The sequence below is a fragment of the Salvia miltiorrhiza genome, chromosome 4, assembly GCF_028751815.1.
Source record: "Salvia miltiorrhiza cultivar Shanhuang (shh) chromosome 4, IMPLAD_Smil_shh, whole genome shotgun sequence".
Taxonomy (NCBI): Eukaryota; Viridiplantae; Streptophyta; class Magnoliopsida; order Lamiales; family Lamiaceae; genus Salvia; species Salvia miltiorrhiza.
Window position 1 is genome coordinate 33,243,803 of NC_080390.1, and position 19,949 is coordinate 33,263,751.

The 19,949-nt window shown below is 34.7% G+C and overlaps 3 protein-coding genes across 9 annotated transcripts; 1 reads left to right on the forward strand and 2 right to left on the reverse strand.

The window, feature by feature from the left end:
- Positions 1-1,525: 1,525 nt before the first annotated feature.
- Positions 1,526-9,041, forward strand: LOC131021221 (uncharacterized). Of its 5 annotated transcripts, none has more exons than XM_057950327.1 (8): positions 1,526-1,671; positions 5,964-6,150; positions 6,591-6,848; positions 6,944-7,136; positions 7,216-7,325; positions 7,595-7,673; positions 7,758-7,825; positions 8,074-9,041. In XM_057950327.1, exons 3-8 carry the CDS (start codon positions 6,624-6,626, stop codon positions 8,347-8,349), a joined length of 951 nt encoding a protein of 316 aa, XP_057806310.1. In that variant the 5' UTR covers positions 1,526-1,671; positions 5,964-6,150; positions 6,591-6,623; the 3' UTR covers positions 8,350-9,041. The 5 variants fall into 5 exon arrangements, with proteins under 5 accessions (XP_057806310.1, XP_057806313.1, XP_057806309.1 ...); XM_057950330.1 differs by lacking the exon at positions 5,964-6,150 and having other exon boundaries at positions 1,547-1,671; positions 8,074-8,140; positions 8,712-9,041; XM_057950326.1 differs by lacking the exon at positions 5,964-6,150 and having other exon boundaries at positions 1,547-1,671; positions 8,074-8,140; positions 8,762-9,041.
- On the reverse strand, positions 1,549-5,897 carry LOC131021219 (probable LRR receptor-like serine/threonine-protein kinase At3g47570). 3 transcript variants are annotated; one of them, XM_057950324.1, is made up of 5 exons: positions 4,678-5,897; positions 3,771-4,595; positions 2,373-3,698; positions 1,925-2,294; positions 1,549-1,633 (listed from the first exon to the last, which is right to left on the reverse strand). In XM_057950324.1, exons 1-4 carry the CDS (start codon positions 5,591-5,593, stop codon positions 1,945-1,947), a joined length of 3,417 nt encoding a protein of 1,138 aa, XP_057806307.1. In that variant the 5' UTR covers positions 5,594-5,897; the 3' UTR covers positions 1,549-1,633; positions 1,925-1,944. The 3 variants fall into 3 exon arrangements, with proteins under 3 accessions (XP_057806307.1, XP_057806305.1, XP_057806306.1); XM_057950322.1 differs by having other exon boundaries at positions 1,936-2,294; positions 2,373-4,595; positions 4,678-5,896; XM_057950323.1 differs by having other exon boundaries at positions 2,373-4,595; positions 4,678-5,896.
- Positions 9,042-14,583: 5,542 nt separating the features above from the next.
- Positions 14,584-16,034, reverse strand: LOC131021222 (protein JINGUBANG-like). The gene has a single exon (XM_057950331.1). It carries the CDS (start codon positions 15,864-15,866, stop codon positions 14,739-14,741), a length of 1,128 nt encoding a protein of 375 aa, XP_057806314.1. The 5' UTR covers positions 15,867-16,034; the 3' UTR covers positions 14,584-14,738.
- Between the last annotated feature and the right edge of the window lie 3,915 nt (positions 16,035-19,949).

The following is a 19,949-nucleotide window of genomic DNA, read 5'->3' on the forward strand; positions in this document are numbered from 1 at the left end:
AATTAATAATGACATATTTGTCTAATTAACACTGCTTTACAAAAAAAATAGTTTATTTTTTATTGTGATGTTTCCAAAGTTATTTATGTAAACAAAGTGATTTAAAAATTCCTTTCAAGGGGTTTTTTTTTATTGGATATTTTGATGTCCCATTAATAGATACTCCAGGAAATATATAGTACATTCATCCATGATATTGTTTTTATTTTTATCATTTTAATTCATGGATGATATCATTTTCATTTTTATTTATAGTAGTAGAGTCCACAAATTTTCACTCATAATCATAGTGAGACTCAAACTCCACTCACAATAATATCACTATTATCAACTACTATTCACCACTTTCTTAAAATCCGTATCGTCTACAAAGTGAAAATCATACTATGGATGGAGGGAGTATGTTTTTTACTTTAATAAATTTTTATTTTCTTATATTTTAGAACTAGTTGCATTTCGCACAATTTATCATGTAATTCGGGTAGCGAAAAAGAAGAAAAGAAAACCTTCATCCTTTAGATCTCATCCTTCATGTTCACTACAAGCCTATAACGTTTTTTAGGCTATGTTAACTATAAACTTAAACCACTATTTATTTATGGATCTATTTTTTTATTTTATTTTTGAGTATTTTTGTTTTTAGAAATTTAAACGTTATATTTTATATTATTCATTAAACCCTCAAAAATATTCACAGATCCATCAGAAAGATAGACGGTTAAGGTGAAGCTTATGGGTATTTGTGTTTAGATATATAATAATCTATATATATATATATATATATATATATATATATATATATTTATCAAGAAACGATTCATTAAAATTGAGCTGGTACCAAAGATACCACAAAATAGTTCGTCCTTTACAATACAGAGATAATCATATCATTCGAACTCCAAGAAGAAAAGCTCTTCTCCTTGTTTAAGATCCTAAAGATTTTATTCCAACACCACATTCTTGCTTTTACCTCTATATATAACAATACTTTTGATGTGCCAAGCCACTCCTTCTAATCTGGTTTATTTATTGACTTAACATATTTCAAAGAATTGCACAAAAACCAAAAGAATTAGAAAAAGTCTGTATTTATTTATTTATTTTAATTTAATTTTTGTGTGGCTATTAAAATTTTTATTTAGGATGAACGTTGATCATTTGACGAGTCCATTAAAGAGGCGTTTTAAGCGACAAGACATGATTGATTAAATAATTTATTTTAATCAAGTATTTGATTGTATGATTAAATTGTAATTAATAATTTAATTAATATCTAATTATTCAATAAATAATTATTTATCACCTTAATATTGAATGAATTATTTAATTATTTATTCCAAGTATATTAATTTTATCCATCAAAGCAAACATATACAAGACTCCGTATAAAAGGAATTGTGCAATAACCTATTGGAAAAAACAACATATACTTATATTAAATTATACATTAGTGTTTTACTCAAAGAAACTAAAACAAAAAATCAGCCATCCGTTTTAATTCAGGAAACCAGCGAAATTGAGAAGGAGAAAAAAACAAAGGAACAAATAAGGTCAACTAAAGATCTTACGCTGAAATCGGACAAAGTTGCTGATGGAAGATATTGGATGGATGTAACTGCAGAGAATCCATCAACTGAAACAAAAAATCAACTCCAAATCATCTGGAAGAAGGTACATATTGTGTTTGCAAACATTTTTTTCCCCATTTTAGATATTGTAGTTTTCTATTGATCTAGTGTACAATACTCCAGCTGTTTGGTGAAATGCCTGAACAAAAGACCTTTCTCATTTACCATATCCACAAAACACTTTTCATGATTAGGATCCATGACCCATTATTTCATCATCTTCATTAAATTTTTAGGATCATCCTATTTCCTGGCAATTCCATTATTTATATAATAAAAATCATAAAAGAAAGTACCTTACTCTTACCACTGAGGTTTAGGCTTCACCCAAAAACTGACGTCTGAGTTTATGCAGTTCCGGTAGAGTTTCTTTCATGTTAATCCTGTCATTAGGGGATTTTGCAGAGCACTTGCAAGCCAACTCCAATATGGATGATGAGAATTGGACAATTTTGTCGCCATGTTCTTTGTCAAGATTCATTAGTAAGTTGGCATCTATAACTTGATATGATGATTGTGGAACTGAGCTTTCAATCCAATTCTTCAAGCTTAGATCTCCAGCAAACATATCATCACTTGGTTTTTTTCTTGTAAAGGTTTCCATCAACAACACACCATAGCTATAGACATCGCACCTTGTGGTGACTATCCCTTCAAAACCGTACTCTAGAATGACAAGAAGTATTAGTCATAAAATTATTTAGTAAGAAGACATAATAAATTAATTAGAATAAGAGAATTCACCTGGAGCAATGTAACCCATTGTTGCTAGGGTAGTTGTTAGCACAATGCTCTCCCCTTCGCCTAATAGTTTTGAGATACCGAAATCACTCACATGGGCAACCATTTCTCCGTCTAACAAGACATTGTTGGGCTTCAAGTCACAATGAACAATTGAAGTGGAACAACCATGGTGAAGATATTCCAATGCTGACGCCACATCAATCATTACGTTTAACCTCTGTATGAAATCCAAGAAATAGTTGTGTGAATACAACCAATTTTCAAGGGTTCCCTTAGGCATGTATTCAATCACCAAGGCCTTGAATTCTTCATTGGAACAACTGCTTATGACTTTCGTCAGATTTCTATGACGAATACTACGTAGAATTTCACATTCAACATCAAAGCTCCTGAAAGAAGCTTCAGACTGCAGTTTAAACACCTTTACAGCAATGGCATTCCCATCCCCAAGAATTCCTCTATAAACAGAACCAAAGCTTCCAATGCCTAGTAAATTGCTCTCACTGAACTGTTGAGTTGCTAGCGAGAGTTCATTGTATGAAATCCTTTCGAGTTTAATAGATAAAATTCCATCAGTTCCACTAGCTACTTTTCCTTTCCTTCTATATCTAAGGAAAATAAAGCCCAAACATAGAATTGTGGTGAAAGCCACAACCCCAGCAAGAATGAACAAAACTATTTTTAACTTTTTCCTCTTAGATTTGTGAGTGGAGACAACATGACAAAGTGTGACATGGAACCTTGGAATTCCACATAGTGCTTCGTTACCTTTAAAGGACTCCATTGTGAAGTTCATAAAAGGACCATCACTGGGAATTTCTCCACTTAGATCATTGAAAGAGACATTAAATTTGTCGAGGTATTGAAGCTTCTGCAAAGATTTTGGTACTGAACCAGAGAGGTTATTGTAGGAGAAGTCAAGAGTTTCTAAACCGACCATGCTCCCAATGGACACTGGGATCAAACCTTCAAATCTATTATGTGCTAAAGAAAGACTAACCAAATTTTGTAAACTACCAATCGTGCTTGGGATAGACTCTGACAACTGATTCATTGATAGATTTATGTAAATAGCTGCTACTAAATTACCTGCTTCTCGAGGCAAGAATCCAGTCAATGAGTTAGCAGATAAGTCTAGTATCAGCATGTCTTTCAAGCGCCAGAAGCCCAATGGTATGCTTGAAGTTAGCATGTTAGACTTTAGATTGAGTTGGCGTAAGGATGTGGCATTTCCTAAACATTCTGGAATTACACCCGACAACTGATTTCCACTCCAACTCAATACAGACAACCTGTGTAAATCACACAGATCTTCTGGAATGGAACCTGTCATGTTGTTATTGCTTATAAATAACCCCTGGAGCTTAAGCAAATGCTTCACAGTAACTGGAATATTACCAGACAGGTAATTGCCGAATAAAGACAGTTTAACCAAGTTAGTTAAGCTGCCGATCTCAGCAGGAATTCTGCCCTTCAGTTTGCAGTTGTATGCAGCGAATGTTTGGAGCTGAGAAGATAAGTTCCCAATGGAAGATGGAAGAGTGCCATCAAGAGGATTAGAACTAATTCCCAAAAAAATCAACGATCTACAATTTGTCAATGAAGTGATGAAACTCACTTCTGAAGATGGTGATGATTCAATCGTTATATTGTTGCTTGCAATACTCAATATTTTGAGGAATATTAGGCTTCCGAGAGAGTGAGGTACAAGGCCAGTGAATTTATTAAAGCTGAGATCGAGATATCTGAGTTGAGAACAGTTGGAAATTGATTCGGGTATTTGTCCGCTGAAGTGATTATCACCAAGGTAAAATTCCTGAAGAAAAGGAAAGCCGCTGCACAAATTGGCTGGAAGAGCACCAGACAGACGATTCCCTGTCAGTGCAAGAACTCTAAGAGTTGAGAGGTTGAATATCTCAGGTGGAATTGAACCACTCAACATATTCACCCCTAATGCGAGTTGATCCAGCTTGTAAAGACGTTGGCCGATTTCTCTTGGTATAGCACCTGTGAAACTGTTCTCCCCGAGATCTAAGTGTGTTAGCATTGTAAGATTCCCGATGTCTCTTGAAAGGTTCCCATAGAATTTATTGCTCCTTAGGCTAAAAAACTGCAAATAAGAGATATTGAAGATATTGAGGGGCACTGCGCCTGTAATCTCATTAGATGCAACATTAATCTCAACCAGTTTTTGTAGTTTACCAATCTCCTGTGGTATAACACCTGCAGAAAGATTCATGACTTGAAATTAATACATTCACAAGAAGGAAGAAAATCTAAAATTTTCAGAGTAGGCAAAGTTTACCACTTAAACGGTTTTTCCAAAGATCTACACTTTGTAGAGACTTTAAGCCGCCCATGGCTGCAGGTATCTGTCCACTGAAAGAATTGGAAGCCAACGAAAGTAATCCAAGTTGTGAACATCGTGACAGATTTGATGGAATTTGGCCACTCAATTGATTTAAAGCAAGGTAAACGCTTTCAATAAACGGAAGATTGGCGCACATATCATTTGGAAGATTTCCACTCAAATCATTTGATGTGAAAGCTAAAACTTGTAAGGTTGATATGTTGAACAAATCAGATGGTATAATTCCTGACAGATGATTATATTGAATGCTCAGATGTTGCAGTTTTTGAAGTCGGCCCAACTCTTGTGGGATTATGCCTTCAAGGGAATTGTATGAGAAATCGAGGTAATATAGATTTGTTAAGTTGGAGATGGATTTCGGAATAGAACCTGTGAAGCTGTTATTTCTCAGAGATAGGTAGTCGAGTTTAGGTAAGAAAGACAACCATGATGGGATCTCTCCCCTAAAGTTGTTGATCAAGAGAGAAAGAAATCTCAAGCGGCGAAGGAGAGACAACTCATGAGGCAAAGTGCCGCTGAAATTGTTGCGTCTGAGGTCGAGGGAGACGAGGAAGGAGAGATTTCCTAGTTGTGGTGGAATGGTGCCGGAAAGGCCCATGTTGGAGATATTTAATGTGGCGACTCTTTGGTGGCGTGTGCCGCATGTGACGCCAATCCAGCTGCAAACGGAGCTCGAGTTAGTCCAATTTTTTGTGATAGTGTGAGAAGGGTCTACAACGATTTGAGCTTTTAGTGAGAGAAGGGAAGAAAGATCTGTGGCGAGGTTGGTAAATGTTTTGGCTGTGCAAGGCTTTTGGGAGGTTAGTAAAAGGACTAGAGATGCAAAAATAAACTTGCAGGTTTTCTCCATTGCTGCAAATGTAGATTGTGGGTGGAAATATGATGTCCAACATTTTTTTTTATATAATTTTTAATTTGAATTATTATACATAAGAATACTTTATTATAAATGGGGATATTTACGATGGTTATATAGGGACCCAAGAAAAGGAAAATTAGAGCACTTGAAAAGTCTTGCCACGCAATGAAGGAAAAACAAATGAAACACTACTAGTTTTCAAAGATCTGGAAAGAATCATATTTGCTTTGACTTTTTTTAACCTAAAATTTCATAAATGGAAAGAGAAAGTAATAAGGCCCTTGCGAAATTATGGTGTGATGTATATAAGTCGTTGTGTTGTTGGACCGTATATGTCATATTCATTTTGTAATCATGACAGGCATGGAAATTGTGGAATGAAGGAAAGATAATGAAGTTGATGAGCAAGCAATATATATATGATAGTGGAATGGAAGATGCAAATAGGCCTAACACGTCGACACTGCTAGAGCTTCCTCACCCGAAGCAGCCAGCATTCCTTCGGATGCAATGCAAGAGGCTCTCAAGCTATAGAAAGAGTTGATTTAGTATATTTGATATAATTGTTTTGTGGTATTGAGTAAGGTTTAGTAGTTGTGGTAATTAAAATCTAGAATTATTACAGTTGTGTTGTTGTTTGCTTCATTCTTTTTTTGAATCTAAATTATTGTCATTGTTGCCAACTTTACAGCAAAAATACAAGTTAGATAAACAAAAATTATCCTGGAATAATCAGTTTTCTTCTCCAACTACTTTTCTCAAAATTATTCTTATAATTCCACCACCCGCCGGATGTCATGTCTTGATTTGAAAATCAAGAAATTTGACGAGTTTTGGTGCAGAATGCTGCCACAGTGGGTTGTGTTGTATTATAGCCACAAACCGAGGATCCGCTCCGTTGGATTTTATTTACCAGTCGAGGCCCATTTATGAATAAAACCAAGTAGCCCAGGCCCATATATGATTCAGATTTTTCTTTATGATTCAGTTTTCACTCTTGCGCCAACAGCTGGCGCCAAAAATGTTGATTTGTATGAGCCCCCAAGCTTCTACTCTGCTTTCTTTGAGGTCTTTCTTCAAACACATTCCGCCAATTAAACCATCAACGCTCAAACTTCGCCATTTTCCCGCCGGAATAGCCGCTTTCTCACGCGCCGCAGCTGCTACCCCCAATTTTCAAGCCTTGACCTCGCACCAAAAGCATCAAGTTCGCCTCTACATTGACTCCCTCCTCGAATGGAACCAGGTGCTTACATATTATAGCTTTCACCCTACATTTTTGTTCTCCTTCTTAGATTTCACATGATGTTGATTGGAATGTGGTCGTTTTTGGATGTGCAGAAAATGAATTTGACGGCGGTGAAAGAGGAAAACGAGGTGATGGAAAGACACGTGGAGGACTCCCTGGCGATTATCGAACCCGTTCAGGATTCGTATATGTTGCGCTGCGGGAGCTCTTTCGAAAATTTGAGTGTTGTTGACGTTGGAAGTGGAGCAGGGCTTCCTGGAATGATTCTGGCCATTGCATGCCCTAGTACTGATAATGCTTTGTATTTAGGGAAAATGAGTTGTTGCATATTTTTTCATTCTTACGGCTGATTTCCGTTGCTTAGGTTGGAAGGTGACTCTGTTGGAGTCATTGAATAAGCGTTGCGTCTTCTTGGAGCATGTCGTTAGCCTCGTTGGCCTGCAGAATGTCCAAATTGTACGCGATCGGGCTGAGGTAAAAAAATTAATGTCTACATTGAGGATTAATATTTCTACACCTCTAGCTTTGTTTTTTTTTTTTTTTTTTTTTTTTCATATTGTAAGTTTGTAGAATCAGTAGATTAATTTTTATGTCAAAGTGGAATGTGGTTTCTAGTTGGTTAATAGAGTTTACTATTCTAGCTGTTTCTGTCGTATTAACGCAGTATCACAACCTATCTGTCTTTTGATGTTTCATTGGATTCGGGTGTATGCTCATATATAATTGATCTCTGTATAGAACAGAATGTAGGACAAAACCTTGACTACAGAGAGAACTTTGACATTGCAGTTGCTAGAGCAGTTGCAGAAATGAGAGTATTGGGTAAATACTGGCAACTGAATTTCTTTAGTGTTTGGTTTGGGCCGTTTATCGGTCTCTAAGCGTTTTCTTTTTGCTGGCGTGAAGCTGAATATTGTCTTCCTCTAGTCCGTGTTGGAGGTTTGTTTGTGGCAGCAAAGGGTCATGATCCACTGGTATGCTAATTCAAATGGAGGGTTTGAATCCTTTTTGTTATTACCTATCATTTACACATAATTATAAGTTCGGTATTTGTTTAGTTTTTCCTCCTATGGTTTGACCATTAGATGCTTAATTTGATTTTAGAATTACGCGTACATCTTTACATGATTTCGTGTTGGCTTATGCACAAATTTAGAGGTATATGCATCTAACTCTTGTATCTTATGATCTATACATCCCCTGTTGCGAACATCCCTTCCAGGAGGAAGTTGCAAAAGCTGAAAAAGCTATTCATTTGATGGGTGCTTCTCTCTTGCAAACATGTTTTGGTATGCATCTCTTATATTCACTTTCAGTTTCACTTTTCACTTTCACTTTCACTTTTACTGATAGTATAGCACTAAGCTTTTCAAGAAGGTTGTGTAAACTCTTTATCTTTCCATATATTCCTAAAGTATCCTACTATCCTTACTATGTCCCCTCTTGGGTTATAGACCATTATCAACTTTATCTCTCATCCTGGAAATCCGATGACTAGCCTAAGGGCATCTGGGAAATTGTAAAAGTATCTTCACTATAATTGCTCTACTATTACCTTCAGGGGGCGTGTACTTTTGAGGATTAGCCTTGATAGATAAGAATAGTAAGGCTAATAATCCCTTGTTTACTTAGATGAATTGAAACTTTCTATCATTTAAGCTAGTTTTGCTTGATTCATATCTCATTCGAAGGGTGGGATTGGATAATTCCTACTCTTGAGGATAAAAATACTCAATCATGCAAAGTAAACTCCCCTCATTTGATTAATGGAATAATTCTTAATAGTAATCCAAATACGATTGCCTTAAGCTAGAGTTGCTGTTTTCCATGTCAATCTGAGCCATCAAATGTTAAGTGCAGAATCACGCTGAACTTGTGTAATGCTAACAAAATCTTGCGCTCCAATTCAGTGGAATCTCATAGCAAATTTGGACAGAGAACGGCCATTATATGCCTGAAAGATGGTCCAACCCCAAGAAAATATCCTCGGGCACCGGGCATTCCTTCAAAGCTCCCACTATGATGTTGATATTAGAACAGTAAGGTTTAGTTAGCTATCTGTTTTATCGTATTATCTAGTTACTTCTTGTGAACAAGATTCCTGTGTCATTCAACTGAGACACACGGTGATGTACATCATATCTTGGTATATACTCTTGTGCACAAGTATGTACTTGTTTGTTGTTCTAATACCAGGCACATCGCATATAAGCTTCTTCAGCATTTCACTTACATTCCCTTATGCATCAATGGCTGCAAACATCACGAGGTTATCTCTTTACTGGGAATGTTGCCTACTTGCTTTCATGTTGAACCCAAATTTGTTTTTGAGATGTATTATCTGCTTACATTTAGGCTTGGGCAGGACTTGGGTGAGACGGCGTGAGAAGATTAAATGCATGCAATTAGGAGGTTCTTAGGGTCACTCAAAGTTATTAGGGATTCATAGGAATCTATACCTAAATCCTCAACTGGATCACATCGCATAGTTATCGAATTTAGCCAAACATTAATCAACTCGAACTCAGCTTATTTTATCTTTTTGTATGATGTAGATAAGTTAGAATGAAATCCCATTTCTAAAATTGTTATTAAGCTAGGTAGCTAGATTCTCTTGAGCCTTTCCTCCTTTTCCTCTTCCTTTCATAGGTACCGTTCACGAGTAACTATTGCAGTTTGCCTAAATTACTTGAACGGTGAAAAGGTGGGTGTTGGAGGTGTAGATTTGAGAGACTAGTAGCAGTGAATTAGGTGAAACGACAAAGCTACTCAATTGCATGTTGGCAACTACTTCAAAATATACAAGGTTTGGTCGTATTTACTTTTTACCTTCCATCGCCTTTCACTCAGCAAGCGATGACCAGACAAAAGTGTAACGCACTCGGTCTGCTCACTAATCTTTATATAATACTGAAATACTCACATGTTCACAACTAGTGTCTCTCATCATCTTCTTCCATTTACGAATAATGTTAAAGAAAATTTGTAAATCTACCAAATTTTGCTTATTCAAATTCACAAAAATGGCAATGTCTTGCTTGTGTAGAAATAATTAAGATGTTTTTTTGTAACCATACTAATATAGTACTATGTCTATCCATTCTGTATGATTCACATATAAATTGTTCAATTCTTTTACTCCCCCCGTCCCATTACTTTTGGGTACGGAGATTAAGAAATATATAATTAGTAGATAAAGTAGATTTGTGGAAATTGTTTAAATATTAGGTATAGAGAGATAATATGTTACCAAAAAAAATGAGACATCTCATTATGAAAAATGAGACATTTTTAATGGGACCGAGAGAGTATTTTTTTCAAATATAATGACTCGCTTGATGCAAGTGATGAAGGTGTATTAGTATATTCTTATGATACCCAATAAACTAAAGGGATTATAGCCAAAAAATACACGAACTTTGATAAAAGTTGCAATTTTCGCCTGAACTTTCAAATTGGCCAAAATATACCTGAACTTATATTTTTTGTTGTAAATTTCACCTCGACGGAGTTCAATCATTGCAAGTTCAGGTGAAATTTACAACAAAAAATATAAGTTCAGGTATATTTTGGCTAATTTAAAAGTTCATGTGAAAATTGCAACTTTTATCAAAGTTCGTGTATTTTTTGGCTATAATCCCTAAACTAAACTATCACAATATATATTGCATATAACTTAATACATTTAAATAAATATAATATTAATAATTTATACGATACAAGATATTTGAATTAGACATATCTAATTTATCGTGTAGAGCCTCAAGTGCACGGCAACTCGTGGGATTCGCTCGTAGTAATTAAATCGATTCAATTTATTTGATTTTATTTTTGTAGCATACATAGCACATGATCGTAGTAGTATATATATGCCTTTGCACTGCATCCAGCATAAGGGTGGCACGGTACGGTATACCTTATTAAATCGACCATACCTTATACTTTACCTTTACCTCCGGTATGAAGAAAATTCATACCTTTACCTTACCTTTACCTACGGTATACCTTAGTTCGGTATACCTTAAGTACGGTATGGAGAATATACAAAACATTTACCGTACCTTTATTTCGGTATACCTTACCGAATTTCGGTATACCGTACTTTCACGGTATACCGCACTTTAACGGTATACCAAAATAATCGGTATTATCAAAATCGAAAAAATTCAATTGGTATACCGTAGTTTATATTCGCATACTTGTATGCATTCATGTAATATATAATAAATTATATAAATGTTATAAGTTACATATAATTTATATGTTAGAAGTAATATTATTTATAATATAATACTAATATTATAACTATGCTATTATATATGTAACTATTATAAGTTAGATGTATAATTTATTGTAAAACAATAATTTTAGTTATATATTATAACTATATTATAATATCAAAATAAATAATTTTATTTTATTGTATAACTTATACTATATACTATATTTTATTTGTTTTTGTATCATTTGATGATATTTATAAATTTATAAGTTATATAGTATATACTATATACTATATAGATGTTATAAGTTATATGAGATTTATAAGTTAGATGTAATATAAGTAATAATATAATATCAATATTAATTATAGCTATGCTATTATATACATAGATGTTACACGTTAGATGTATAATTTATTGTAGAACAATAATCTTAGTTATATAATATAGAATATTATATTATAACTGTGTTATGATATCAATATAAATAATTCAGTTATATTAAATTATATAACTTACATACTATATTATATTTTATTCACTTTTACATCATTTGATGATATTTATATTCGCATACTTGTATGCATTCATGTAATATATAGTAAATTATATAGATGTTATAAGTTACATATAATTTATATGTTAGACGTAATTTAATTTATAATATAATACTAATATTATAACTATGCTATTATATATGTAACTATTATAAGTTAGATGTATAATCTATTGTAAAACAATAATTTTAGTTATATATTATAACTATACTATAATATCAAAATAAACAATTTTATTTTATTGTATGACTTATACTATATACTATATTTTATTTATTTTTGTATCATTTGATGATATTTATAAATTCATGTACAATTGTATATATTCACATAATATAGATTATATACATCATTTTATAAAATTTATAAATATTTTTAAAAATATAGACATAAAAATAAATATTATATATTTTAAAACTATAGATTTTGATACGATATATACCGCAATTTTCGGTATACCAATATATACGGACAACTGCGGTATATCAGAATAAGGTATCGTACCTTATTACCGGTATATACCGAATATTAAGGTATACCAGAATAAGGTATGATACCGCATCACCGGTATATGCAGTAATATTCGGTATACCAATAATACGGTATCATACCGTATTCTGGTATATACCTTTAATATGATATTTATTGATTTTTTCGGTATATACCGCGGTATCGGTATACACCGGTATACCCCGGTATTTGGAAAATCCATACCTTTACCTTACCGTAAATCTTCGGTACGGTATCATACCTTACTAAAAAAACCGGTATACCTTAAATTCGGTATTTTGCGGTATTTTACGGTACGGTATGACCGGTATACCGAGTTTTCGGTATATTTTTCCAGCCCTAATCCAGCATGCTAAAGTTTAAATGGCATGAACAAAGTATTTGAGCATGTATATAATATAATGCATCGACCTTATCATATGTTTGTCAGCTGAACAAAAAGATTAATGCTAAAATATTACTATCATTCACTAATGGTACAACTCGCTTCTGCTATTGCACGATTAATTACTAGTACTACTTTTTTGGGCATGCCAAATCATACCTTTACACTCTGTATAAAGTGATATACTTTATCTGGCTGAGATATATAGCCAAATGGCTCTCCATATAATATACGAAATTTGAAAGTTTGAAATGTTATTTTATGATTTATGGAGTCATATATATATTGTCTTCTTCAAATATTTATATTAGGGCAAATAGCGCCAAAATCCCTATAGTTTTCCGAATTCGTATTTTTCCATTGACCTTTAAATTTCTTGTTAAAATCCTTGAACTTAATTCCAATTCCCGTTTTTCCATTAATGACGTTTTCCGGCAAGTAATTGCACTTACGTCTCACCTATGTGGCAAGCTTGTGCTGAGTCATTAAATTAGGACCAAAACGTCTTCGTTTTATACACGAACAATCCCTTCTTACTATTGGCAGGGGCATTATAGGCAACATAATTCTCAAGAGAGACGGATAGCTCGGACGAATCGGAGGGGAGGGTGGTCGGTGCGGCGGCGGTGGTGGATGAGGAGGAGCTGCGAGTGAGGGGGTAGTGGAGCGTGTGGGGTAAAGAGAGAGGGGAAGGGCAATTCAGATAGTGAGATAAGAGAATCGAAGGAGGAAGGCGGTGGTTAGGGTTGAAAGGGCAGGGGACGAAGGTAGCAGCGGCGGTGGAGGTTTCGGCGTTGATTGGTGTTGGGAGGGGTCAGAGGGCGGTGGCAGAGAGATTTGAGGTCGGAGAGAACAGTGGTAACAGACGGCGATGGCGGTGGCGGTGGTGGAGGCGAAGTTCCGGCGGAATGATGAAGACGAAGACATGGATTGGTTGTTTTTTTTCTCAAGAACCCTAATTTGAGAATGAATTCAATTTTGCCCTCAATTTTTCGATTGGATTTCAATTAATTCCCTAAATAGACATAATACTACTTCGTTTCACGTTATAACTTAAACTATGCCGTTTGCTTCGCCGGAAACTTAATCCTACGTGACTTTTCGACAGCCATGTCAGCATTAATTAAATTGCCAATCAATTTTTTGGGAAAGACGAGAATTGGAATTAAGTTAAAGAATTTTAACAAGAAATTTAAAGGTAAAAAAAAAATGCGAATTCGAGGAAACTATAAGGATTTTGACGCTATTTGCCATTTATATTACCCCATTTTGGTTAAAGGGTTTTGCAGAAAATCCGTGGTAGTTGGCCACCCTGCTCTACCAAATTGGAGTCTGTTTTGAGAACACTGAAATACTACTATGATAATGAATATGCGCGGTCTTCTAGAAAGACTAGCAAATCTGCATCTTCACGTCTTCAAAATATTCACACTTCCTAAACCTAAATAGAGTCATGCAAATTACTCCCTGCGTAAGTGTGACCATTTTTATGAGCACGAGAATTAAAAAAAATGTGTATTTTGTGTGTAGATGAAGAGATGTTTAAAGGATAAAACTTTTACTTAGAAAGTAGTCTCACTTATGGTGGAACACCCAAAATAGAAAGAGTCTCACTTATAGAGGGACGGAGGGAGTAAACATTTATATAAATTTGCGAGCATCGATATGACAGATGATGTGTGATTCATACTGGTATTTTTTCTATTATATTTTAATTATAACTTAAAAATTATGACCAGGATAATTAAATTTATAAATTACTTAAAAATAAATCTTGTTTAATTATTAATTTTATTCCTCCATTTGAAGTTAACGGGAAATTAAAGAAAAAATGAAGTCTTATTAAATAATGTAGGAATTTGATGACTCTAATACTAATAGTTTTTGACATATAAAAGGGGAAAAAATGCTAATGTGAATTGCACATAATTGATGCTCATGTAGCAAGTACTCATAAATAGTGTGCAATATATCGATTTTATTATTACGCATATCTTGCTATAGGCTTTGGGATGGGCGAGAATTGGAGCGTTGGAAGTCCATTATGCTTATATTAATGCCCATACACATACATTAATTACTTGATTAGGTACACCTGTCAATATCTATATCGTCATAATCCATGTACACAAACGAACAAAACCATAAAGAAGCATCACCCTTTCAATTCTCAAACAACCGCTTCTTAATTCTAATCACATCTTAAATGTAATTATCTTATAGAGTGAGGCATAATTAATCTCCAAATTTTAATATCACAATCAAGAGCAGCAGTGTAGAGAAGAAATGCGGTTGAACAAGTATGATCCAACGCAACCGCGATGCATTTGATAGGCCCTCGATGGCCTTGCAGAATCGCTACACACGCATACGATGATTTCCCAATCCCTGATCTCCACACCCTCACCGTTTGATCCGCAGACCCACTGCAGACCATGTCCGCCACCGCAGCCAAGCACAGCACTGCCTTCGCATGCCCCCTCAGCGCCGCCACCGCCGCCATTCCACCTCCAGCGCCGTCGCTCCTCCACACGCACACCAGTCTGTCGGAGGCGCCGGAGTACAAAACGGCGCCGTCGTGGCTCATCGCCAAGGTGTTGATCCCGGCCTTGTGCTTGGTTAGCGTAGCAGCCAATGAGTAGGCCTTCTCCCCTTGCCTCCTCGTCCACACCTTGATCTTCCCGTCGGAGGACCCCGTGTAGACGGCGCCGTTGCCCGAGAGGGCCACGGCGTTGATGGCGTCGTCGTGGGCGTCGGCGACGGACTCCAGGCATTTGAAGTCGGCGGTCCTCCATATCTTGAGGGTTCTGTCCCATGAGACCGAGTAGAGGAGCGACTCGTCTCCGGAGAGGGCTAGCGCCGACACGGCGTCCACGTGGTGGACCCATGTGGACGTCTTGTGGCGCCGGACTCGGACGTGGTTGCCCGGCAGGAGGAGCTTCACGGCTCGGTCGCTCAGGGTTGGGAGCGTCGCCAGCTGCGTGATTCGCTGATGCTGGTTGCCGGCGGCGTGGTCGACACTCCATACTCGGATCTTGTGGTCTTGGTGGGCGGTGATGAGCTTGCCGGAGGAGGCGACCAGGGCCTTCACGGCGCCTTCTCCGGCGGCGATCATGGCGTCGTCGGGTAGGGTTTGGTGGTGGGGGAGGGAGGTTAGGCCGGCGCGGTGGATTTGGCCCGAGGAGGAGCCCGTGAAGAGGTGCTCTCCGGCGAGGGCGAGGGCGGAAGTGTAGGAGGTGTGGCCCTTGAGAGTCGCCACGCAGTGGTGGCGGAGCGGCGGCGGCGGTGATGGAGGGTCATCAATGCTTGAGGTGCAAGTTTGGTCATCACTTGGCCACATTTTGATTTTGGGGTGATTACATTGAGAGAGAGAGAGAAGTAGGGAGTGAGCTGATTTTGAGGTGCCCAACTTGTTTAATTTCTAGTGTTATGTTTTATTGATATGGATGTGCTATATATAACATGAAATTTAATATTATGTGTGTACGTCATATATATATATATAGTGGAAGCATAATAGTAATATTTAAGGCTGGAGTGCCCTTTTTTTGGTTTTCAAGGTATATATGGTTCGGGTTCAGGCATTATATGAATATTTAATCAATCATGCATATAGCTCACTTAATAACTATTATAGTCATTACAATATAAATATTCTAGTTATTTTATAGAGTAAAATTTTGAAGCAGTAAAAATGAAGCATAAAACACAATTTATGGCCACACATTGAAAAAATATAAAATTTGACCATTTTTATTGATTTGGACGTTTTTACCTTTAATGAAGCGGACCGGGTAGGATCAGGCGCGCGGATCGTGTGTCGGGTCGGGTTAGACACTTATGGCATTATTAGTGCCATAAGTGCCAAGATTTTACTTTGGTTTTATTTTGAATTTCCGTTGGCACTTATAGTACTAATAGTGTTAAAAGTGCCAACGGAAATCCAAAATAAAACCAAGTAAAATGGTCCTTTTGGCACTTATGGCACTAATAGTGTCATACGTGCAACAGATGCAACAGTAATAGAATCAAGAAATCATAAATGGATCATCTAAACCCTAAATCGAACATCTAAACCTTAAATGGATAATCTAAACCCTAGATCGAACATCTAAACCCTAAATGGAACATCTAAACCCTACGAGAAAGTGTTTAAAATGGTTCTTTTGGCACTTATGGCACTATTAGTGCCATAAGTGCCAAAGAAAATCCAAAATAAAACCAAGTAATAAAATGATGCGTATTAGTGCCATACGGGCGCTGGTTTTTCCCCGCAAGCGCGCAACTCACCCATAAGCTTCCAGCAGCCACGCAATCATCCAACGGTCGCGCAATCACCCCAGCGACCGAGTAAAAAGGGAAAATTAGGCATTCCACCTAATTAATGGCCATATTTTGATGTTTTAAGATTAAGGGCCAAAAATTAATTTTCAATCTTCATTATGGTCATTTGACTACATTGTTTCTATTTTATATCTGTTAGTTTGAACTGCATGAATCATGGTATTGGCTCAATATATAAGTGTGTGTAGTCACTTACTATAAAATTAGACTTTAATTTGTTGTTGATTGAGATACTATATATATACAGTCAGATGCTGGTATCACATGTAAATAAATAATCAGCATTAGCATGCATTTTAATTTCAATTTTGTATGTTAATTTTTTCATAGTTGGTATCCGAAGTCACTAATCGCATAATAATAATAATAATAATAATAATAATAATAATAATAATAATAATAATAATAATAAATAAATAAATAAACTATAGTCCACGTAGATAAAAATATCGAAATACTAGTCATTTTTTATTATTATGTCCTTACATATTTATATGAATTTTGTGTATATTTAATATTCATGTAACAATTAAAATAACACTATTACATATAGATTTACACAAAACAATAAATCATATATGTGTGTAAGGACATAATAATAAAAAAATGATTATTATTTTTATATATGTATTTATATGATCATAATTTTCTGTATATATACTTTTGATTAAAATAGGGTGTTTTCTTTGAGTTGCTTTCAGTCAATTTATATTTTGATGAAACGTTCATACATATAGCTAGTGTGCATGTGTTGGGTTCGAGTCCCCTGTGACGCGGTTTTTAAATTTTTTTTATTTAATACTATTCATTTATTAAAAAAAAACATATATTCATACATATCATTTACAATACCCAAAGGTAAACTGAAGTTTAGGCACCTTCTCACCTTTTAGTGTTCAATTTAGATCACTTATGCTACCTGGCCTTCATAAAGTCATAAAGAGTACCAGTTGTAAAATTTAAATTTCACTGATCTTCCACAACAACAAAAAATGACGTACATGCTTGTGCACATAATATAATCTTTTTTCCACGAAAAAAAAAAAAACCCCGACAATGCACGTACTTGTTAGACAAAAAAGAGGTTTTAGAAATTATTCTTTTATATATCATATTTGATGATATTCGATTGTGGAAGACAAAGCCTTTCCCACTTCTCTAGTATATCTTGCTATTCCCCCCCACTCCCCTCCTTTTTTCAGGTGCAATTTATGTTTTTTCTCCCTTGATCCTAGCTACACCAATACCAATATATCTATATATAGAGAGAGGTTCAAATAAGAATCACTAAATAAAATAAGTACGAAGAATCATTTTAAGCCATTCGATCATCAAGATCTACGGTGGATGCATCATCTTGACGGATGAATGCAGAACATGGGTTCAAATCCTAAAGGGAGCAATTTTTTTTTCTTTTTCGAATGCAGTAAATTTAATAACGGATGCATTAATTTGTAATTTTATTTAAATAATTTAACATATTTCTAAAAATGGAATGAAAAATTTAATTAAAATAAATTACCATTTAAAAAAAATAAAAATATCCACTTAATGATGATTTTTAAAGCAAATTCAATGATGAATTATTATTCAATTAGTAAATAATAAATATATATAAATATAAATTAATAAAACCCAGTAAAAATTATTATTGAAAATAAATAAATTTAATGAATTTTTTTGTTCCCAATATATATATATATATATATATAGGGTTGAGATCTATGAAGAAGTAACTATATTTCGTTCTGAATAAGTCAATAAATTTACCGAATAAATCACGCGACCGCACGAATAGTTATTTTACTGAATAAACATGTATATTTTTCGTTCATGCGCTCGCATGATTTATTCAGTAAATGTATTGAGTTATTCAGCCTTCGTTGTTTCCTTCTACATTTAGCATTCTTTATTGATCCATTCCCTATATATATATATATATATATATATAATAAAATTATGAAATGAAAAATATATAAAGGATAATAATGTCCTTTATATATTGAAAATCTAATATTTATTGCATTTGAATCAAATCCAATTGATCCAAATAGCATCACCTTTAATTAAATCATATTGTATATTGTAATCTAGTTTAAATCATGTATGGTTTAAGATTTAAGATTCAAAGTAATTACTTTACCATTTCCAATAGGAAAAAGGAAATGCTACTACAGTTTTACCATTGTGCTATGTCCAATCCATGACATGCATTATTAGTCTTCATTAATGTTCATAAATATTTTGACTAAGTTGTGAAAATTGCATATCTAATAGTGCCACATCCCATTGTCTCCATGCATCACATGCTAAGCTCCCTATAAACTTGCTGCCTGCTGAGTCATTGTCCTTACGTACACACGTTAAATGGCTCAAATTCTTGACCTAATAATAGAAGGAAAAACGTTTTTTCAATTGAGTTGTATTTTGTTGTCCTCTTTTAATTTGTGTAGTTTGCAAAAGAAACCCACTTGAATATATATATATATATATATATATATATATATGAGGAGATTAATATAAAAATACAGTACAATATAAAATAGGATCGGAACCATTTTGTGGATAAAATATAAAACACGTTTATTAGCTTGTCACGTTTGCATAACAAATTTAAAATTAATTTTATTAAATAAACAAAACTAAAAACAGACATCAATCAATGTTACTAAAAAAAATTGCTACACATTTTAAATAGAGAGCGCTTTTGAAATAGCCATTTTAAAGAAGGAAACACACAATATTTGGCCACTAATTGAAAAAATACAAAATTTGACAATTTATTACGTATAAAGAATATTTTGCCCTTAATTAGGGCGGACCGAATTCGGGTTTGCGCGCGGATTAGACACATTAGTGCCATATGTACCAACTGGAAAAAAAAAACTAAGTATATAACATTAATGACACTAATATGACTATAAGTATCAATCGTGCAACACTACATAACAGAGTATATGACACTAATGACACTAATATGACCATAAGTATTATTCGTGCACTACACTAAATGGAGAATCTAAACCCTAAATGGATAATGTAAACCCGAAATGGAGAATCTAAATCCTAAATGGATAAT